The 23,823-nt window shown below is 44.9% G+C and overlaps 1 protein-coding gene across 10 annotated transcripts in view; it reads right to left on the bottom strand.

Moving 5' to 3' along the window:
* PTPRM (protein tyrosine phosphatase receptor type M) overlaps positions 1-21,567 on the bottom strand; it is a 796,726-nt gene extending 775,159 nt beyond the window's left edge. For 9 of the 10 annotated variants that reach the window (XM_045459381.1, XM_045459379.1, XM_045459380.1 and 6 more), the window contains exon 1: positions 20,970-21,567. In XM_045459381.1, coding sequence (XP_045315337.1) covers positions 20,970-21,042 — 73 coding nt within the window. In that variant the 5' untranslated portion in view covers positions 21,043-21,567. Of the gene's footprint in view, positions 1-20,191; positions 20,213-20,969 lie in introns of those variants that run through there. The other variant, XM_045459383.1, reaches the window with a different exon arrangement.
* Between the last annotated feature and the right edge of the window lie 2,256 nt (positions 21,568-23,823).

The following is a 23,823-nucleotide window of genomic DNA, read 5'->3' on the forward strand; positions in this document are numbered from 1 at the left end:
CACAGTCAGTGTAAAAGTCCCAACAGAGCCACACAGGAGCCACAGGAAGGGAAAAGGGCACCAATTTCCATCCTAGCTTCAGATAGGTTCTCTTTTCCTGTCTGCCCTTTCCCAACAGACCTCACACCTTACAAAAGGAAGGCGTGCCCCGAGAGTATAAAAAACATCCATGGCATCAAAGATACAACGTGAGCTATTGCTCTCAAGGAAGCATTCTTTAATGATTAATCAAACACCAGACACTCACTGTGGGGCTTCGTGCCTTTCCCTGTCATATCCATATTTCATTTAAGGGCGAAACAATGTACTAGAGATAGAATATTTTAGCCCTTGTGGAATGTTATAAAATCAGATATATTACACAAGTTAACAACCACACATCTTCCTTCCCTTGACCGTAAAGAACTCATTTCACAGCTGAAGAATTGGTGAAATTATAAGAAGGATGACATTGGTAAATATTAAATGCCCCAAAATTACTTTTAAATGTACCTAAATGTAATGATTCTTTTTTTTAGCATATACACTCACACTCAAACATGACATCAGCTGGAAATAAAAGAAGCATCCAACAACTGAAAATACGGATGTACTGACACGGATTCTTTTAAAAAGAATTGCACTGCTTTCCAAAATGTTCACATTCTACAGGACAAAATTCATAACTAAAAATACGTGAGGCTTACTTTAGATTCAGTGTGCACTTTACAGTAATATAATTAAAATCCACTTTATCAAACATTCATTTATGGGTAATGTGTCCAATGAAAATCAACCTTCATCTTATAAAATATTTAATATTCTCTATCTCATGTTAACAAAAATGTCCTAGGTCAATCTGTTGCTGTGCCCATTTACTTTGAGTAGCATTTCTTTTATTAAAGACATAGGAAAAGTTGGATTCTGCGCTCTTTAGAAACTGATATAGTTATTTCTGGAAGTATGTCCGTGATTCTTATTTAATTGTTCCCAGAAGTCAAACACGAAGTTCAATACAGACCTTCACACATATTTACCAGAAAACCAGCAGGTGTCTTCATTATAATCCTCACTCTGTAATACCTTATAATTTTAGGTGCCCATGATATTACATTCCTGTAAGTTAATGTGAAACAGAATAGATTTGCCATGGTTCAAGCAACATACCTACTATAAAATATAATTAACTCCATTGAATCTGCATCATTTTAAACTTGACTAAACTGCTTTTAATAACCTGTCATATTTCTTTTTACTGTTTTTTAAATTTTTCCTCAAAATGCAAATTAAAACTTATTTGAAATTAAAAACTAAGACCTTTTCTCATAAAAAGTAAAGCTGATGTGACTGACAGCTTTGATGAGGACCGCTGTGCAAACCAAATCATATAATAGATATTTTTCACTTAGTGATTAGCCTAAATCTTCACCTCTAAGGCTTGACAAAAATGTGTGTGTATATATGTATATATGTATATGTGTGTGTGTGTGTGTGTGTGTGTGTGTGTGTATATATATATATATATATATATATATGTCTGTGCATAAGGTATGTAAGTGTATGTATATGTATGTTTAAAGCATACATTGGCTAAAATACGTTAAAATTTATATTAATTTTTATTTTCACAACATTTCTGGATAGTTCTGTATTTCTGGGTTAAACAAGGTGGCTTTAGGTTAAAAATAACAGGTATGGGGCACCTGGGTGGCTCAATCGGCTCAGCGTCCGACTTCGGCTCAGGTCATGATCTCTCAGTCCGTGAGTTCGAGCCCCGCGTCAGGCTCTGTGCTGACAGCTCAGAGCCTGGAGCCTGTTTCAGATTCTGTGTCTCCCTCTCTCTGACCCTCCCCTGTTCATGCTCTGTCTCTGTCTCAAAAATAAATAAAATGTTAAAAAAAATTTTTTTAAATAAAAATAACAGGTGTAATTGATAGGTAGTGATAAATCTTGGTTTAGGCGGTCTGCTTGGATTACTCACCAGCAAAGGAGAAGGTGCATAACTGGAAAAACAATCCCTTACTGAATAATTGGTTTCCAATTTTTCGCTTTGAATATGGTCAAGAATGAAAGTAATCACACTGGTCATTACAAATAATTTCTAATGCTATAACTCAATGGGGATCTTGGCATATAACTTGAAAAGAATTCAAAGTGGAACAGGTAGAGCAATTCTCTAGTCCTTTCTACCTATTTATATGAAAGAATTCTCAACACAGATTTATAAAAATGAAAACTGAAAATAGAATTTAGGTTTAACCCCATTTAATGGTAAATAATGTCTATCCACAGCTACATTAACTGTTTTTTAAAACCCAGCTGATATCTAAAATACTATTCCAATAAATTTCAACCATGATTCAATTGTATCCAAATAATTTGAGAGTGACAATTCAACTAGATAAAATTTAGCACTTACTGCTTTATGGTCCCATAAAATTAAAGACAGAATTAAAATCTCAATTTATACACATTTTTGTTGCAGAGAAGTTTGATAAGTAATCACTAAAAGACTCTCAAGCTTAAACATGTTGTAATAGGATAAGATTCTATGGGGAAATAAAATGTAAATAGCAGTTAAAGAAGAAAAATTAAGCATGTAAAATGTCTCTCAATTAAATACAAGCTTGTTCATGTATTTTTAAATGGACAATGGAGAGAATCAAATCTCTTTGGTATTCTGATGCTGTTTCTGAAGGATGCTTTAAAAGATTGTTGTTTTATATTAAAATGTCAATATTTACCATAGAGCCTAAATTCCCTCCTTCTCAATTGTATAAATTTATGATGAAAAATTTCAGATGTGAACTTATCAATTTTCAAGGAATTGTCCAATTTCTTTAAGTCACTTGACTGGAGACACAAGCGTGAAGTTAGAAGACTACCTAGGGTCAGTGGCCCACAGATCTTGGAACTTACCAGCATCGGCTCCTGGCTCAAGGAAACCATTTCTCTAGAAGATCTCAGTAAGCAGTACCTATCCCTTCTTTTGTTCCTGACTCTAACAGTTCTGTTGGCTATGTTTTAACATAGTCTCCATAATGAGTAAACCCATCTGTTGACTCTGTTTTGAGTCATCCTCCCACTTGGGACCAGCCTAAGTGTCCCAAGAGTTGGCATTTTCCTCTGTCCGTTCACTCTGCAATTCAGGGCCTAATGCCCTGTTCATCTGGAGCATCCATCCTTCAACCCTGGGTCATGAAAAGAAGCATTTCAAGTTCATGGTGTGTGCAGAGTGCTTCTAACTGTGTCTGATACAAAGAACTGGCGGTCACTGTGGCTTAGCAGCTTCAGGTTCAGGCTCCAGCTTTGCCCTTGCAGTTTGTCTGAGCTCGGGCACTTTGCTTAGCCTCTGAGTTTATTTCCGGGCTTGTAAAATGGGGGTAATTTAGGTGGTTATCAGTATTAAATTAGGTAATACTTATAAAAAAGTACATAAAATAATGCCTAGACATTTAGTCAATAAGCATTACTTTTCCTTTTGTTCTAATACTTCTACCCTTAAGTACTGCTGTGCTGAGTAGAAATGAAGTACATAGAGCACCAACCAATGCCTGACACAGACATGGTAGTGGTTAAACTTTCACTTACCATTTCTTTCTGTCAATAGTCACTGTCCTGCCCACACCCTTCAGAGGAGAAGTAGGATGCCAAGTACCTGTCCTCTGATAATTCCAATACAGTAGGAGTGGTGATGGTGCAGTGGCATATGGATACCTGTTTAGTTCACCACTGTCTCTTAAAACCCACCTACTATACGAGATGAATATGGAGGACGGGGAACAAGAAAAAGAGAAAGGCTGGGGCCATGACATCAGGCATGGGAATAACAAGGCAAATTTTCCCCCAACACCCCACACTTTTCCTACTTCTAGCCAAATTCTCATCCTATACAAGCTCATCCTTAAATACAGCAGCAAATAAGATCTACTGCATGGAGACTGAAGGGAAAGATGCCAAGTCACCAACAACATGATCTTCTAATTCAAAGAAAAAAAAAAACAACAACAACTATGAAGTCTGTTCCTCTTTCCAATTTCCCAGGCCTCTCCCCTTCTGCATCTCCACTACCTCAAAAACTCATTTGCAGGCGATAACTAGACTGATTATGGTCACCACTACATAATGTATATAAATGTCAAATCACTATACATTGTACACCTGAAACTAATGAAATATTGTATGTCAATTACACTTCAGTTAAAAACAAAAAAACCACCTGCTTAGGAGGTGTCCCATCTAAAAGAAAAAAAACTTCAAAACGTTTAAAGACAATACTTAGAGGTCACCCCTCTCCCATCCCTCTGAATAGTACCCTGAATAGTACCCTCTCCCATCCCTCTGAACAGTACCCTGAATAGCGCCCGCAGGCCTCTGGGGCAGTGCCTGGTTTCCACTGGAAACCTGCAACCCTGGACCGTGTGAGCTGACCACTGGAGAGCTCTTGCTCAAGGTCCTTCCTTCTTTCTGCACGCTCAGCTGTGAGCTCCCTTGCCAGGCCTGCCTTCAACTTGCCTGTGTGCCCCTCGAGCTTTCCTGTAAGCTCCTGTGAGCCAACCCTCATCTTGGACATGCTCATATCCTCAGTACCTAGCATATCCCAGGGCCCCAACACGGAGCTCACCCATCAGTCCTCTGGCACAGAAGGCACAGCCACTTGCTATGGTAGGAAGACTTCATCCTGCCTCATTCTCACTCTTAGTCCTAGGTAATTATTTATATATCGTAGTTATTCTTTGGAAAAGAATGCGCCCTGCAAATACCTCCAGTCTTTGAGGATTTTTCACCCCTGTGCTTGATTTTAATCTATAGAACTGAAGCATGAAAGAATAACCTTGGGTCCAGCACAGAAAAAACAATATGCATTCCGAAACCATCCCAGGAGGAAAAAACAAAAAGCCAACTTAATAGCAATTTCCCATTTATAAAGAGACAGAGAACAATCACCTGGTGGCTGGTAGCTTTTCTGTTTCACCAAAAGCAGGCCTAGCAGGAGGGCCACAGGGGCAGGGGGAGGAACACAGGTCAGCCCCACACAGCGTCCCAACTGCAGCGGAAACTCGGAAACAAAGCCAAACAAGGGTGTGTCTGGCAAAGGCAGTTGGCCATGGCCAGGACTTCATGGGTGAGAAAGCAGGTTTTTAAATTATTTCATTGGATCCTCGCAATCTCTGTAGGCACTTTAAGCAGTTTTTTTTTATTGTTTATTTATTTTTGAGACAGAGAGAGACAGAGCATGAATGAGGGAGGGTCAGAGAGAGAGGGAGACACAGAATCTGAAACAGGCTCCAGGCTCTGAGTTGTCAGCACAGAGCCCGACGCGGGGCTCGAACCCACAAACTGTGAGATCATGACCTGAGCCAAAGTCGGATGCTCAACCGACTGAGCCACCCAGGCGCCCCTAAGCAGTTATTTTAATATCCATTTTATTCTACTGTGACTTGAGTCACAATTAGGAGACCAGACCCAAATCACATGCCACACGAGAGCAGGAGCCAACATTAGAGACCCGAGGTCCGTTCCCAGGATCTCTCTCATCCTTAACAATGACCACACCACCTAGTTTCACCTCCAGCTGCTCAGAGAGCTGCCCAAAGTAAGAATAAAATGAAATAAATATGCATCTGTTACAGTCATCATCATTTCACAAATGATTTTGGTGAAAAATCTAAATCCAGAATTGTTTAATATTTTTAGAATTTTTTTAATGTTTATTCATTTATGAGACAATCAGAAAAGGCCAGAGCATGAGTGGGGGAGGGGCAGAGAGAGAGAGAGGGAGACCCAGAACCTGAAGCAGGCTCCAGGCTCTGAGCTGTCGGCAAAGAGCTGGACGCAGGACTCAAACCCATGAACCGTGAGCCCAAGTTGGATGCTTAACTGACTGAGCCACCCAGGCGCCCCAGAACTTTTTTAAATCACTGTGAAGGATGCTAATATTCTTTTAATATTTAGTCACTCTATTTTGGTGTAATTATCTCTAACAATGTTGAAAAAAAAAGTGATTTAAGCAATACACATAATCATTATAAAATATTATATACCAAAGAGTTCTTTCTCATGGTGACTACAGTAAGATCCAACTCATTAGATGCTTTTAAATCTTTCAAATACTGGGATGCCTGGGTGGTTCAGTCCATTAAGCATCTCACTTCAGCTCAGGTCATGATTTCATGGTTCCTGAGTTTGAGCCCCTCATCGGGCTCTGTGCTGATAGTGCAGAGCCTGCTTGGGATTCTCTCTCTCTCCGTCTCTCTCTGCCCCCGCCGCACTCACATTCTCTCTCAGATTAAAAAGAAAAAGGTCCTTCAAATATGGATCTACTTGCTTCTTTTGTCTTTGTCCAACCTCAAAAGAAAATGCAATTTGTTCCACAGAAGGTAATTAACATCAATCTCCAAAGGCCAGCCCACCTCCACTTGCAGGGAAAGGTCTAAAAATAAATTGTCGCTGACCTTAGTGGCACTTTGCCCCTGAGACTGCTAACACACACAGATGAGAGATTTACAAAGGATTTAACACTCCTCCCCACAAAACACAAAAAATTATAAAAACATAATTCAGAGGATTTGAAACCCCAGAGAAGACAACATTCTGCCCTCCTCTGCTGGTGAAAAATATGGATAGTGTCTCTAATCAATTGGTTTCATTCCAGTTACTTAGGAGCCAAGTACTTTTTCTTCTAATTTACTATTTCAGAGGGCTGAAAAATAGCCACAGTGCACTGCAAGCTAAGCCAACTTCACAATTGTTTTTAAGATCAAAATGAGAAACTATACCAAACAGGTTAAGCACACTTGGAAATTATGCCACGTGCTTTGGGCCCAGCAGGCGAGGAGAAGAGCACAAGGTTTGGTCTTAAGAGGCACTGGAGGAATGGAGCCCTTTGGGGTCCACCGTGCTGTATCCACCGTCTGGGCTACACCTTAACACATGTTAGGGCCGCAGTTCCATAAACCGCAACATGACAGTGCCACCATTTGCACCTTAGAGGACTGCTTTGGTAGCAAATAACATGTAAAGGACCCACACGTAGGTGGCATGCGATGTTCCTATTTTCTTTGCCCTGGCCCTTGGGAAGCCAGAGGAAATAGCTGCTTTATGAGTTGGATTACAAATGGAAGAAAACCTGGAGCTGGGGGAACCACACCCTTTGGGGTTTGCAGACAGAAAGGAAACACACAAGACAATGACTGAAGGTTATTCTGTGGTCGTAGGGCTCTAAGGACAATGACAACAGCTCTTTACAGACCAGGCACTATGTTTTCCAAAGGATGACCAAGGAGGCAGATGTCATCCCCTCTTTACAGATAAAGAAACTGGCTCCAAGAGGCACTGTGACTTTCGCAACTGGTAAATGACACAGCCAGGATGAGAACTCAGGCTTAATTGGTCTATGATCACCTTCAGAATACCCCGAGGTACAACAGTTTGTAAAAGTTTCTTTTTATACAGCCCATTATCATATTTGATCTTAGAGGCAAACCTATGAATCAGAATGCCACTGAATGACCCTAATTACAGACAAGGGACTGAGTTCACTGGGATTAAACAGCTTCCCTTTCAGATGACAGTGTCAGGGTGGACCCTGAATACAGATCTTTCAGTCTTAAATTCCTTTTTTCTCATGCTGCCAGTGATTTCCCAACTATGCTCTACAAAGCAGAGGCATCTCAAAGCACAGGCACTGGGGCCTGGCAGACCCTATGTGGGGCCTAATTCTCCACCTCTCCTTGTATCCACCCTATTTACAATGTGGTCCTGCAGCCCCATACACCAACGATTGAGGTCTATTTCCCTACCCTTCTTCTAGGCTGGCCTGGCTTTGACCGGAAGAACAAGGTAAAATGGACAACGTGCCCTTCCCAAGCATAAGCCAAAAGGCCTTGGCACATTTCCACTCTCTTTGGAAACTCTGCGTGCTGGAAAATAAAGGAGGAGAGGGCAGTTGCTTCAGCCAAGGCTACCCTACAGCAGCCTACATTCAACCAACCCCAAAACAGCAAGAGAGCCCAGCCAAGGTCACCTAAGTAAAGACATTTACATAAAGTATACCAATCCCAGTTTAGTTCACCAGACTTTCCCCCCATAAAACATAAAAAACAGAAAAAAAAAAAAAAAAAAACAGAAAACTTGTTGCTTTAAGCTACCAAGTTTTGGGGAGCTTTGTTACACAGCAATAACCACCCTTTATACCTTGCTTCCCAAGTTGGGGAATCTTTTGTTTTAATCTTCTCATATAAAATTTTGTGTAACCAAAATATTGTTATGCTTTTCCACCTATGTAAAATTTTGCTTAATGGAAATATTCTGATGCTTTAAAAAATAAGTTGGAGAAGTACTACACTGGGCTATAATAACCACCCCTACCATCTTCCTACCTGTGTTCTTCAGTGAGTGAGCTTTGAATGTGTTCTATGGTGTCACTAGGAAGTAAAAGAAATGCACACACACCAAAGCTGCATTTGAACTGACCCTGATGTTAAGATTTGGAACTCATTTACTTTGTTACCATCACTTAGTTCCAAAGATTTAGTGCATTTATAATGGCACATAAAATACAGCAAGATACATTAGAATTAAGTGAGAAAAGTGAACAGGAGATTAAGTGTCAGGTCAGAAAAAGAAATCGGATACAAGGTTCTATTGCACAGAATGTCACTCTGGGCATTTTACCGCTTTTTGCCCACCCAGCATCCACTCTCTTCAACTGGTCACAGAACCCATTTCTCCATGGAGAAACTTCCATTTCCTCACTCTTGGTCTATGTGGTCCATGTGAGCTGGCCACATGCCTGGTCCAGGGGGCAGGTCAAGCAGAGCATGAGGTTAAAGTGGAAACAGGTGGTATGAGCTGACTCAGTGAGCCCACTAGCAGAAGTGGTCTGCACTTTGGGGGGACAGAATCTCTCTTCCCACTAGGCTTAGAGCTGGAGGATTCAGCCTATAACCCCTTAGAAACACCACATAAAGGGGCGCCTGGGTGGCGCAGTTGGTTAAGCGTCCGACTTCAGCCAGGTCACGATCTCGGGGTCCGGGAGTTCGAGCCCCGCATCAGGCTCTGGGCTGATGGCTCAGAGCCTGGAGCCTGTTTCCGATTCTGTGTCTCCCTCTCTCTCTGCCCCTCCCCCGTTCATGCTCTGTCTCTCTCTGTCCCAAAAATAAATAAACGTTGAAAAAAAAACTTAAAAAAAAAAAAGAAACACCACATAAAGAGGAAAGATGTTTACAGGAGAAGGCTCAGAACCCCAATGGCTGTGTTGAGCCTTCACACAGCCTCCTCTGTCACGAGGGCCAACAAATTCCCCATTTGATGAAGGCCAGCTTTTTTTTTTTTTTAACGTTTATTTACTTTTGAGACAGAGAGAGACAGAGCATGAACAGGGGAGGGGCAGAGAGAGAGGGAGACACAGAATCCGAAACAGGCTCCAGGCCCCGAGCTGCCAGCACAGAGCCCGACGCGGGGCTCGAACCCACGGACCGTGAGATCATGACCCGAGCCGAAGTCAGACGCTCAACCGACCGAGCCACCCAGGCGCCCCGATGAAGGCCAGCTTTAACTGAGGTTTTCCCGTTCAAAAATGTCCTTACCATCACAGAACACACATTTGAATCTGGCTTTCTAACAGCCAACATAAAGAGGAAAACTTGATGGGTTATACAATTCTATGTCCACAAGAAGAAACTAAGTGCACAGAAGAGTCACAGCTTTTCCTGGAACTAAGACCCAGGAGGAAATCTCCCCAGAAGGCCATTATAAAGATTCCACAGCATGTGCTGAAACATCAGAACATGTTGAAACGACACTCCATCAGAAACACTTTTGCATAGAGCACACCTCGCTACAGATGGATAGCATCAAATCAAAGCGTAAATCAGGAAAAGGCCACTCTGCACCTGTGTGTATGGGGAGGGAGGATGTATGGTGCACATACCCTATGCCCAGATGACCCGCTCTGTTAGAAACGGAGACGGCTTTACCTCCCAAAGCTCTCATCCCTGCTCTCAGCCAAGCTTTTATTAGCTACTGTGCAGCAATGGGTTTGAAAATATCATATTCTCTCGATACGGTACCTAGCACATAATTAGTGCTCAATACACGACTATCACTTATTACTATCAATTCCAAGCCCCCGAAATGAGGCTTACATCTGTTGCCACAATTTAAGTAGAAAATCACAGACTTCAGTCTGGTTGCAGCAAAGCCTTTGGTGGCACCTATGAATGGCGAATACATTCTCTGCATGGAGGAAAAGAATGAGCTTCATTTGTGCAGAGGCAGCTACAGCAAATGTGGGAAGCATCTAAAATCATTCAGACATTCCTCCAACTTCCTTCTAACAAGCACCTTCATGCTGTATCAGGTACTCTTTTAGATTGGACCCAATGTTCTAGACATTTCTCCCATCCTCATCTACCAAAAATACGCCATTGATCCAGGTCTCACTCTTTTAACACCATGCTATCTGACAAATTAATGTGAACTAAGATGACAATCCTCATAGTCTAAGTGATTGGAGAGACCTTATAGATCCTTGAATCGAATGTCTTCATTTAACGAGTAAGAAATCTGACATCTAAGGATGTCAACTTATCAAGGTGACAGCTAGTTGGGGATGTCATATTAAGATGACTTAATGAGCCACCTCTCCCAGACATGACATTTCAACAAGCACCTTTCTTCCTTGGTCAAAATGATGAGCTGGTAGAAATTTCAAGTGCCTTTAGCAGACTGGTATTCCCATTTTGAGGTTTGTGAGTCTTTTAGGAACTACTACAATCAAAATGCCAAGCTTTTGGCCCCCTTACGGGGCCCCTAAGACCAATTATTCTACAGTGTCCATGTTTCAATGAACATGATATAAAGGAATAAGAGCTGGAAAATATTATTCCCAATGCCATCTTGTCTCATTCTCTTCTATGAGTGAGTCATCTCAAAATGTGGCTCAGAGCTGCAAATCTGAAGATGTAAAGTCACTGTGTTCTGATTACCCTGAAATGTCTTTATTCTTTTATTATATCCTAAAAATTCCAGACTGACAGCACATTTACTAGAGGTCACCAAGTTGAAAGAAGGGTACAAAACAGCCAAGTTTCTATAAAATGCCTTGTTTCATAATTCATGTTTTCTTCTGACACCAGAAAGCCTCTGCTTCATAAAAGAAATACTCTTCAGTCAATTGATAATTTGGTCTAAAAATCCATGTGATGATCTTTAGATGATTTCTTAACACTAACTGGAGAAGATGTGAGAAGTTCTCCAAAGGGCATGGTCTGTGAGCCACTGCTATTTTCTTACTAGTAGTCTTTCGACTTTTACAAGCATCAAGATTATCTGAGATGTTTCTCCACCAGTTTCTGTGGCCCCGTTCCAGAGATTCTGACTCAGTGGGTCTGTGGAGCCAGGAATATGAGTCTAGGAGCCTCATGTGACTTGAACACAGGTGGAGTACCACCTTCCATGCTATTGAGTAGTGTTGGCTTTGCATGGTTCCAATTCGAGGTGATCACTTTGCTACTTTCAGCTTTTTTTTTTCCTTTTAAAACACAATATTGGCCACGTATTTATAACATATATATGTGTATAACCACACTGACATACATGTCACTTTTACAGCCTCCAGGTATGACCACTATCAACCCCCTGGACCCAGAAAGGGAACCTATTAGTTTGAACTATATGAAACTGTCAATAGTCGACCATTTCTGACTTACAAGAACAGTGCGTTCACATGGTTAAACCCACAATGGACATGGACGGTGCAGAACTCACCAATCTCCTCTCTTCCTCATGACTAAACAGACACAACCCTGTCACCTCAAGAGCCCTCCTAACGTCATGGCATTGGTTAGTCTTTATGATAATCCTGCAAGGTACTTTTCCAGAAAGAAAACTAAGACTCAGAAAAATTCAACAGCATACCCAAGGGCACAAGGCAATTCAGAAGCCTTGTTCCAAAATCAGGAACACCTGATCTGCCGGGCCAGGGGGGGGGGGGGGGGGGGGGCGGGCAGGGAGAACTGCCCTTCTTTCCAAATCCCAAGGAACCCATAGCTGACGTCAAAGCCTCAACATCCTCCAGCTGTCAAAGGCCCTCCACGGCCAGGCAGGCCCCCCACACCCCCCCACTCCAAACCTTCTGAGGGTCAGCAACACAGGACATGCTTGCACAGTGACCCCCTGCTGGAAGACAAGGAGGGGCTCCCTGAAAACCCAGGCAAATAGGACGAAAATGGTAACTGACTGAGAAAATAGGGCAAGAACTCCCATAACACACACAGGCCATAATGCCAGTGGATCATTGTGGAGATCTCACACCATATTCAGTGGTCTAGATTTCAAAAGTCAAGGAAGCAGAGAACACAGTTTATGAGACTGTTGTCAAGGTGACCTCGTTTTATGAAGTTTCATCACCTGAGTGTATACCATACCGAATGAAAAAGGAACCAGAGCATGCCGGCTCTACTGAAGATGAGCTGGATGTTAATGTGCGAAAGTGGGCTCTGTCTAAGTATAATTAGTTTCATTCGGTACCAGAAATAAAACCAGCAGAGATAATATACATGACACCCTGTTATGGAACCTTCTTACTGGTGAGACCACGGTTCTTTTAATTTACCAGTGACTAAAATCAAATCCTCCTAGAGTCACGGTAAACCTACCATACGATAAATTCCATTTTTAGCAAACTTCTGCTGTAGAACAGTACCTGATTAATACATTTATATTATACATGATAAAATTACAGTTTAACTTTCATATATTCAGGTAACAAAAAGTAACACTTTCTCCTCTAAACCTAGCAACTAAATACTATCTACATGCCTATAAATTGCTAAGGGCACCAAACACGAAATCCATAGCCTGGGCCTATTATTAAAGTTATGCCAGATGCTCAAAAAAGCTAAACTTGATAGGAAAAAAAAAGCACGTAGTAAGTATAAGTCGTTTTATATTTTTCTTCCCCAAGAGAATTTAATTCATTTCCATATTCATTCCACAAATATATTAAGTGATTGATACACATTAATACACGCTAAACATTGCTCAGTGATTTTTTTATTTTATATATTATCAGTATAATTTATTTTAAAGGTAATGCTTTAGGCTACTTTATAATTTTGTATCCAGAGAATGTACAATGAGTTCATCTCAAGCATGTGGTTGGGACATGATTTAAAGTAGCTCAAGACACTCCAACTGAGAAAAGAGATCTAATAGGATCCATGGAACACCGACTGCCAATTGGGTGTGGTCCAATTCCCTGTCACCTGCTGTCAGCAGCCTTCCTGTGAACCTGCTTGGATTCCACAGCTAGAAGCTGGGGAGAAGGAATGGGGTCTCTGCCTTCCACGGTGATGCAAACTAAAACACATTCTCCTCCTTCAGTGCAATAAATCTGCTTTCTGCATATTGACTAGGAAAGAGATCAAAATGAATATTCACCCATCTGAAAACAAACTGATGCTCTATAAGCTTTTATGCTTTGCCGCCCATAAAAAGTAAATGCTTTGCTTCTGCTTAGGCTGTTGCATTTTGAAATAAATCACTCTGTTAAACGGTGGCCTTTTCCTCCAAGGGAGATGCCAAAAACTCATCTGTTCTGACAAGTCCCTGACAACTCTACTCTCATTCATCTTCTCCCTCACATGCTGCAATCACTGCTCTCTGGCCTTCGAGGTCACGCCCCCCCCATCAGCCCCAGATATAAAGTGAGTGAGCCTGCCTTCCATCCTATCCTCCACCTTCCCCTTGCTTCCAACACTTGAGCTTCATATAAAAAGTGTTTAATGACTCATTAGTCTTCCGCGTTGTAAGCAGGAAAATTAACTGGATCAGATTTCCAGTGCAAACTGTAAGGACTTCCCCAACTATAAACCTAAACCGCAATGCCACAGAAGTAATCTCTCGCAGGCTAAGTAAGCAACAGCCCACAGCCACTTCCCACCGATGACACACACCTGCCCCTGGCTCTACACCCCACTGCCTCTTTCTGGGCTACTGCTCAAAGGCCTGATGGAGCACAGCCACAGGTGAAGACGAACTCTTACTTGGCAGACACACACTACTTCTTCTAGCCCCGCTGCTATATATAGAATAGCAGCAACATATGATACAGCAAAAGAGAAAAACGAGAAAGAGGATCACAGACCAGTTTAAAGTTGCCTTTGGGTCAGGGCTGCACCACAACAAACTAAAGATTACAACTACTGGAACCAAAACTTCCGTGAAAGAGTTTAAGCTTACAGAAAAGAGTAAGACGCGTGGACAGGCACTAAACAGCATCCTTCCTTCAGCTGTAAGTAAATGAGAGCAGGAAGCCTTAGGTGGGTAAGGCTGGGCCTCTCCCGGCTCAGGCAGGTGGGTCTAAGGACGTAGCTACACCTAGTGATCAGCTCCGGATCACAAGCAGGAGGAGCAGGAAGCAGGAGGCCAGCCCGCCTTGTGGGGAGCACTCGGCACCTTGATTCTCGGAAAGTCTGGTGACAACATTGTCAACATAAATCTGTTAAGTAACGTGCCGAGCGCTTTTAGTTACCTGGGGTGTTAAATGACAGAGACGGCGATGTCTGTCTTTTGTGGAAAACAGAAATCAGCTCTATTTTCAGATATGCACTGGTGGTACCCTGAAGAGAAGGGTAATGAAAACCCTTTTTCTATCTGGAAGTTGAGTTCATTTCCAAAGGCACAGTTTCCTTTGATTTCCACATTGAAACTCCAGATTTCACGTACATTAATTTCCAGTGCTCTCCAAAGACAGAACTGTTTCTATTCTATTTCAGTGGGTTTTGAAACTTCTCATAAATGGACAAAGCATCATAACTGTATGTTTCTTATCTTTGCCCACTACCACCCCTCCCAATGCTCCCGTCAAGGGGCTTTACAAACAGGAAGTGCTCAATATTTACTTGAACGAAAGGCATTATTTTACAGACACATTGGGCTGTGCACTTATTACAACAAACCAACAAATACCTTCTATACACAATATCCACTCAGAAAAATTTCCAGTGGCTAATCATTACCATAAATTTTAATTAAAACTTTATGTTGGGGTAAGTAAAATTACAGAAAACTTTTTCATTTAAGTTTTAACAACCGGCTGGCTCCAAGATCTTCCCCAGATAAGACTATCATTTGAAATGTCACACTGGCGGTTCCACCTAAGAGGCTGAGAATCATAGCGCAGTCACGTCAGCCTGTTCATAATTTTGGCTGTGTTCATCAGGAGGCCAATAAGTGCATGAACGTGACTTCTATTTTTACCCATGGTTCTCTTTCAACTCTTGTCAAGGTAGGCTGACATTGCAAAAGGAGGATCCTGGCTCTTCGGGAAAAGTAGTTCTTACAAGCATCTGAACGCTCTCAAGGGCTTCCTGCAACACAGACAGCGGCCTGAAACCCTCCTCCAGTTTGATTCAGCAGATCTGGGTGGGGCCAAGAGTCGGGCATGTTTCACAAGTTCCAAAGGGATGCTCTCACGCTCCTGGTCCAAGGACAGCACTTTAAGAACTGCTTTTTTAGATCAACATGTCCCAAAACGTGGCCACAAACCAGGATTACGTGGTGAGATGCTGTGAGACCCTCTATGAACCTTCCACCTTACAATCGCCATAGCTCAGCCCTAGAAATTAACACTGGGAAGGGCCACTGCAGGGGCTCCTGGGGCACACCAAGTTTTAAGAAGTGCAGATTTAAACTCGGCTTGCCATCAACACTTGGCTCAATACCCCCAGGCCCTCCCCAAGGCCACCTAAAGCTGCTGAGGTGCAGGATGTAAGAACGACCTACCTGTCACTCTTTTGATTACCTTTCCTTTCCTTTCCACAAGTTCCATCCTTAAGAGCAAGGAGGGTGTAAGGGCAGCGACCCTCCTCTGCTAGGACCTCCAGAATTAATGTCACTGATGCCTGAGCACACAACACTTTTCTTCTCACGCCTGTTTTCTTCTTTCATTTGTCTCTTACACACTTCTACTCAATGGCGGGGGCACTACAGACTCCCAAGGTTGGTGACTAACGCTTTCCTGCTCCCCGCCCAACACCAGCCCCTACTTACTTTTCTCTGTTGGGTTTTTCAGAGCCACAGAAGCTCGGGCTTTCTGGCCACTACACTGGAAACCACAGCAAGATTTTAGGAACCCGAGAAGCTGCACCCTCTTATGATGGGAGGCTTCTATTATTTTGGATCTTTTTAAATGTTTCACTACTGAGTCTGAAACACGTTAGTAATGAAACCTTTGCTCACTTACAAAATGAGCTTATTAATGTGTTACGTTCGTGGAGATAATAAGCAACTGAGAGACGAAACTGTAAGAAAGTTGGTGGGAAAGTTGGTCTTCAAAGCCAAGAAGCTCAAAATTAAACTAAAAAGCCTGGGATGGTAGACACCACCCTCAAGAAAAATGTTATACCGCTGAACAAATATGTAACTACTTATCAACGTGCCTGACCCCTAGCTGAAAGCTAAGTCTTAGGAGATTCAGATAATACATGCTCATTCTAGAAAACTTGATAAAACCTGAAATGAAAACTGAAAGGAAACAATACTTAATCCAAAACACGATTCCTCTACCAAAACAGACACATACAACCTATCGGTTCTTGGAATGTTACTAAAATTGTTATGGAACCATCATGGAAAAATTTGAATAAGCCATCAACTTTTACAGAATTGCCACAGAAATATTTAAATTCTAAAACCAACTTTTGCCAAAAGTAAAGGCTTTGCTTCTTTCATCCAGTGTTTATATAATCTGAAGACACAAATTGGATTATTTGTCCATTAAGGAAAGTTCTTTCAGAACTTTCATGATTACTCAAGTTATATACATACTTACCCATACATCATGATATGTAAGTAACTTCACTTCTGAAAAACTGTATAATAACCCGTTGGAAACGTGAAAGACTAAAACCTGTAATTTTCCAGATCGGCACAATTTATTACGCTCAAGCAGTAAATACTTCTTTACATACACATAACACTAAAAATGTTATAGTAATTTTCTACGCATATTTCTTTCATGCTCACTGATCTAAATTTGAAGTATTTCCATCACATGAATTATCAATCTAGTTAAAGCACCATAAAAATATAAAGTGTCATGACTATAGTTACCTGAAAAAGAAAAATAAGTCACAATGCTCAACAAATCTATTCCCACTCTTTATAAAGTGTACCTTAATATTTTGTATTTTAAAATAAGCTTAGACTTACAAGAAAGCTGCAAAAAATAGTACAGCTTCCAAGTACAACGCTTCACCTGCCTCTCCTAATGTTTACATCTGACATAACCCTCACCAAAGTCCAAAACTAAGAAATGAAACATTGGTACAGGACTGCCAACTAAACTATAGACTTTTTATTCAGATGTTGGCTGTTTTTCCCACAAATAGCCTTTAAAGAGCATTTTTAAAATAAACTTTTCCACAAGAGTCCCAAATTCACAAGGATATGGTAAGGTTTAATTTATTCCAAATACTGTGGTAGAAACAAAGGGCCAGATCTGCTTGTATTTCTATCTCTGCAAACCAGAGTTTTAAGAGAACTTAACACACCAGTCCCATTATAATGTAAAACTAAATACTCTGTTGTATTAAATATATTACAATTCGGCTTTTAAGAAATTGGGTCAAAGAAGAATGACCTGCCAGCTATTTGGCTTCTCACATGAAAAAGGAGAATTTCAAACAAAAGTAAAATGACTTAACTTTCTTGAGGCTGACTTGTGTTCCTTTTTACAATATTTTTTTTTTTTTTAAGTTTATTTATTTTTGACAGAGACAATGCAAGCATGAGCTGGGAGGTGCAGAGAGAGAGACAGAGAGAGACAGAATCCAAAGCAGGCTCCAGGCTCCAAGCTGTCAGCACAGAGCCTGATGCAGGGCTCGATCTCACGAACTGTGAGATCATGACCCAGGCCAAAGTCGGACGCTTAACCAACTGAGCCACCCAGGCGCCCCAACAAGTTATTTTTAATGACCATTAAAAGCCTAGAAGGCAGGAAAGTGAGCCTCCAACAAGAATACTGGCATTAGAAATTCCAAAAATATTAACAAATTAGAAATTGTAAAGATGGAAAACCATTTTTTAAATGGCATGTTTCTAGTACATAAAGCCCACATGAACCACACACTGAATTCTTTTTTTCTTCCAGTAAGTTTAGCATTCTATTTCTGATCTCTGGACTCCAAATTCCCTATAGTCCGCCTCTAGAAATGATTAATTAATAAATATATAAATTCCAGTCCTTCCTGAAGAGGACACGAGATTATGAGCACTGCAGAAAGGGAAGAGCAACGTCCCGTGTGTATAAATCTTAGTCACACAAAAAACCCGCCACCATTCACACAAAATCTCGTCATTTAAGCCATTGGGTGAGCTAAGGAGAACCCCTTCTGGAAAATACTCATTTCAAAGGCAGAGAAATGTCAGTCAAGTCTAACTTCCTACAATCATTCCTCTCCCTCCCTTCTGTGTCAGTTAATTCAGATACAAAGCGACTGTTTGCAAATGGTCAGCGTTCACATTAGTGTTCTAGTCTAAAAATTGTGATTGCCTGTTAGATCTAAGGCTTCATGTTAAGGGTTTTATGGGGAACCAAGAAGGGAAAAAAATACTGACTTTGCCTTCAAGGAGCTTACAATCTATCTCCTCTACCTCTAAAACTGATTATCACATAAGGTGTGTCAGGGGAAAAAAGCAGCCAATTATTACAATTTCCAGAAGAATCCTAAAAAGAAATAAGCATCACTGTCGCTCATAACTTTCCCAGCATACACAAAGAAACTCACTTTTCCAAAGCATTAAGTGCCTCATGCCTATACCACCTAAAATGCAAAGTGGAGAGAAAAAACCATAATGCGTGGCAACATACCTGATCGCCGCACACACAAAATTTACCAACTTCAAATATTTAAAATTTCAACATTTCCAAGCAGTCTCTCGGATATTGCCCTTCCTTTCCCCTTTAGCCACTAACACACTAGAATAACTCTGGCTTTCCAAACAAAAGGTAAGCACACCCACAAACAGAATGATATTATTTCCTCTGAAAAAAAAAATATGGCTAAATTTTAGTCAAAGTTTCTTGGGGTTTGACAGTTTAAATCAGCCTTAACGAGGACACAGGCCAGTACTATCTAATGCTGAAGTCCTTTTTTAATGATGAATGAGTGATGCTTGAAATAAGCTACATAAATATTTGTTTCCATCCCCTTGCACACAACTTAAAAATCCACCCAAACGCTATTCGACAGGCTTAACTTTTAACAAATCCCAGGCAGGGATTTATGAATCTTAATAAGGAGAAAACCATCACTAAGGCCCTCATATTTGGCTTCTAACACTAATGAGTTACAAGGCTCTAAAACTGGTGAGTCTAACTCCATAATTCGCTAATAAGGCCAAAATCTGCATTAATTTTATATCAGACAGCAGTGTATCATTTTAAGCCCTCTGGAGCACGTGCAATTACGAGACAGTTAAGGAAATATTAAACTTAGGGAAAGGGTACTTCTTTATTGAAGTTGACAGTTTGGATTTCACAGCACAGAGCAATCTGCCAACCACGATCTCATTCTCATCTCTCCGGCCAACTGTGGTCAAGGGTCCTGTAGCTCAGCAACACACGGGACACAGTCGTCTGTGCCTCTGTGAACCCAGGACTCCAAAAAAAGTAAAACTGTACGTTTCCACAGACTAGACAGCCAAACCTCTCCGATGGTTAGAATACGCGTTTTACTGTCAGTGAAAAGTTCCTTCACCAAAAATTCTTTTAAAAGGTCCAACTTATTCACTCCTCCCTAATAATGATACAAACCTATTATGCAACCCAAGTTTACGCTCAAATAGCGGGGTTTTTATTTAACTAAAAACAAGAAGCCCAGCGCCACCATTGTACGTGGACCTTAATGAAACTAATACACATGAGAAAGTGTGCAAATGTGCACGAGTCTGGCCCATCCACCCGCGTGTGTGCTCCAGGTATTGATGGCAACCTAGAGATAAACCCCCTAACACTGCGCGGCGTTGGGCCCCACGCCTGACCACCCCCCCCCCCCAAACACACACACACACACGCCTGGAGTCTACAGGTCCTCTCGGCGAGGGGCCCCTCCCGGCTCGGCACGCCCCCGGCCGCGCTAGGAGACCCACGCGCGCGCACACTCACACACACACTTGCACGCACAGTCCCTTTCCTTCCCACCTGGGACCCTCGGCGGCGCGGCTGGGTTAACAAGTTGCCACTGGCCTCAGCGCTCCGCTGGGGGCCGAAGGCGGGTAGATGGGGCCCTGAGGGCGCAAGGCCGCGTTGGCCCGGGGCCTGGGATCCTGGCCTCTCCCTCCCAGGCTGCCGGGTCCTCCCACTGGGACCGAAGAGGAACGCCCGCCTAGGCTCTCCGGAGCTGCTGCGCAACCGTCTGGATGAGCCAGGGGTCACCGGCCGAGAGGGGCTTGGGGGGCGGCAGCAGGGACCGCAGGGCGCCGGGCGGTCGCCACCACCGGAGCTGCTACCGGGTCTGGACGATCGCCACGGGCGCAGCCGGGGACCGGCAATCAGGCCCGGCCGCTGCTCCGGGTCGTAGGGATCGCGCAGCGCCCACGCCCGGCGGCCCCGGGCTGCAGCGCCGAACTTCAAGCAAAGTTTTCTGCTGTTCTTTTACGAGCCGGCCAGGGACTCGCAGTGGCAGCGGTTCGCCAGAGCACGAGCCCAGGCCCCGGAGGGGTGAGGGCGAGGAGGGGGTCCCCGCTTCGAGGCTAGTGCTCGGGGCACGCTCTCTCCGGCCGTCCGAATCGCCGATGCCTGCGATCCCCGCCGGCCCCTCGCCCAGCGCCGGCTAACGGGCAGCAGCTGTGTCTGCCCACCGCGCCCCCAACCCGGACCCGCCGCCCGCCTCGGGCTCTCTCCGCCGGGAGCTGCCGGCGTCCCGGGCCCCCGCTCCGGCCCGCGCATCCCCGGCGGCGGCACAAACGGTCCCGCTTACCTGAAAATGTCTCCCCTGCCGCAGTTAGCAAAAGTCCGGCCAAAGTCGCCAGGCAAGTCCCAAGTCTCCTCATGTTGCCGAGTGTGCGCCGGGCCGCTCCCAGGCGGCGCTGGGTGGGCGCGCGAGGGCGGAGGGCGGACGGGAGCTTGGGTTTCCAGGCAGCCAGAAGAGAAAGGTAAACAGCCAAAAACAGAGCCGGAGCCCCGAAGTGCTAACAGTTGCAGAAGTCCGAACTCTAGCGGCTCCGGGGGTCGGGGTCCTGGGTCCTCCTCCGCCGCCGCCTGCCCCACTCGGCGTCCAGCGCGGCTGCGAGAGGGAGCGGAGGGCGCGCCCGCGGAGCCAAAATCCGCCCTCCGTTCCGGCGCCTGCACCCGCCGCCGCTCCGCTTCCCCTGCTCGGGACCTGAGCCGCCGGCCGCGGCCGTGGCGGTGGGCGCGTGCGTCCTGCCCGCCCCCTCTCCGCCGCCAGCCACGAGCCCAGCGCCGGGGGCGGCGGTGCGCGGATGGCCGAGCCCGCGCCGGCTCCGCGCGGGGCTCTTGCTCCCCGACTGACTGGCGGTGCCCCGCAGGCCGGCTGAAGGGAGCGCCCACGTCACGGCCGCCCGGCGCCGCCGCGGCCCGCTAGAGGGCGTGAGCGCCCAGCCCCGCCGGCCCGCGCCCCTGCGCTCGGCGGCCGCGGCGCCTCCGGGAGGGAGCTCGGCTGGGGGCGGCCGCCGCCGCCGCCGGTGCAGCGTCACCCGCGCGGAGAGGAGCGACGACACTGTTTCCACCCTCTCTCTCTCTCTCCCTCCTCTCCCCAGCCGCGTCTTGTGCTCTGTGCCTGGCTTCCGGAAGGGTGACCGACTGTGCGAGGGTTGCGCCTCAGCCAGAAGTTTGTCCCGGGTCGTGAGCCGCTAGTAGTTTGTGCGAGCGGCGGGCGGGACTAGCGGCCTGCGGCCCCGCGGGCGCGGCGAGGCAAGCTCCGTCCCCGCCGCCCGGGGCCGGACGGCAGCAGTGTCGCCGAGCGGGGCCGGCTGCGTCCCGGCGTCGCAGGGCCCGCGCTCCCGGCCGCCGCGGGGGGGAAGAGGAGAGAGCCGGCAGATCCGGGAGGCTCCGAGGGGCCGCGGACGGAGGGAAGTTGGCGGGCTCTGGGCGCGGAGCGGGAGCCGCGAGCGCCGCGAGCCTGCCGCGCGCCAGCCAGCCCGGCCCGCCTCGCGGGACACGCGCGCCCGTCCCCGGAGCCCCCGCAGCCGCTAGGCAGCCCCGCGTGGGCCGGAGCGAGCCGCGGGCGATGCACCGAAGGCGGAGGTCTCGCCGAAACGAGGCTTTGGACATAACCCGTGGTTTCTGATGGAGGTGCAGAGTGTTTGGGAACGGGTGAGGAGGAGGCGTGGGTAAATTAATCACACCATGTCTTGGAATATTTCACTCACCATTTTGTGCCTGGGATGACTATTTTATTAATCCCAAAGCTTTCGGTTTTTCAGTCAAGAGGTTCGCTTTGTAACATTACCAAGGGGGGCGGGGGGAATGTGGTTCTTGTATCTCCCTCAGAACAAGCACGCTGAGCCAGCAGCACCAAACAGCTGGAGACGCCACTCCTTGCTAAGTAAACGCAGTAAAGGGGCTTGGGACGAGGTTGCATTAGAAACCAAAGTAACTAAGGAAAGTAACGCGGTGTTCTAGCAAGGGCAATGACACTGGCAAAAAGGCAAACCCATGAGGCAGGTGCGCCCCGGAGCACCCCTACGCTGCTTCCACCTGGTGCGTGTTTATAAAGGCCCCAAAAGTACATCGACCCCATGCAGACCTCCACTTGGCCTCCCATGGACCCCATCGACAGACAAGGACCTCTTCGGGGTAAATTTAGGGAGGAGAGGACTTTTGCTTTTGGTGTCCCAACCCAAAACTCCCCTTTCTTCAGGAACTCCACTTAGTGGATCCTTATCAGGAGTGCTCTTTAAAAGGCTCTGTGTTAATCATTTACTTCTTAATATGACTTCACATCATCTTGCTACCTCTCACGAATAGGCACTTGTTGAGCCTTATCTTTATTGCAAAATGAACGGTGAAGTATCAAAGAAGGGAGTCGCATACCTCAGAGGATCAGCAAGTGAGGATGGCCCAGTCTGCAACCTGGGCTTTCCGTTTACTGAGGTCATGTGTGCATGTGAGGGAGCCCAAATTTGCCGGTTTTGAATGGTAATGTGCTTTCCAATGGAACTTTTCTGCTAGTAGATACGTGGAGCTTCCAAATAAGGAGGTAAAAGCCAATCTAGTTGCTTTCCTTCTGAGTAACTTCTTTAAAGTGGGTGAAGTTAATATTCGTGTAGGATTTCATTTGCAAACTATGTTAATTCTTTCTGCAAATATCTATTAAGGCCATACTGTATGCCAGGCACTCTGGTGCATGCTGGAGGTTGTCCTTCCTTAGGCTGGGCTCCCCCAGAAACAGACCTTGGAGGTAAGGATGTACGTACAAGTGGTACCTACTGGGAAAGTCATCCCAGGAAGCAGTCCAAAAGGAATTGGAAAGTGAGACAAGAGGGAAAAATAAAGTAAAATAAGCCAATGCTGGTGTATTAATGAGCAGGGTACTACTGTGGGCAAGTGGGACTCAACCGCCTGGAGACCTCAGGAGGAAAGTGTGGAACAGCCTCAGAGTGGAACACCCCCAAGGGGCAAGAAATGTGGAAGATGGCTTGGTGGTGGATTGGAAGGCAAGCTGCACTTACAACTTTTCCTTGTACCAGAAGAGAGAAAACCCTGCAGAGATTCCAGCTGCTTCTACCCTGGTAACCTGAGGACACCCTGTCCCTTCTTCCTGTTCCTTAAAGCTTAGTGGGAGGGTCGGTGAAGTTCCATTATGTCTTTTT

Source organism: Leopardus geoffroyi, chromosome D3, assembly GCF_018350155.1.
Source record: "Leopardus geoffroyi isolate Oge1 chromosome D3, O.geoffroyi_Oge1_pat1.0, whole genome shotgun sequence".
In the NCBI taxonomy this organism is placed as follows: Eukaryota; Metazoa; Chordata; class Mammalia; order Carnivora; family Felidae; genus Leopardus; species Leopardus geoffroyi.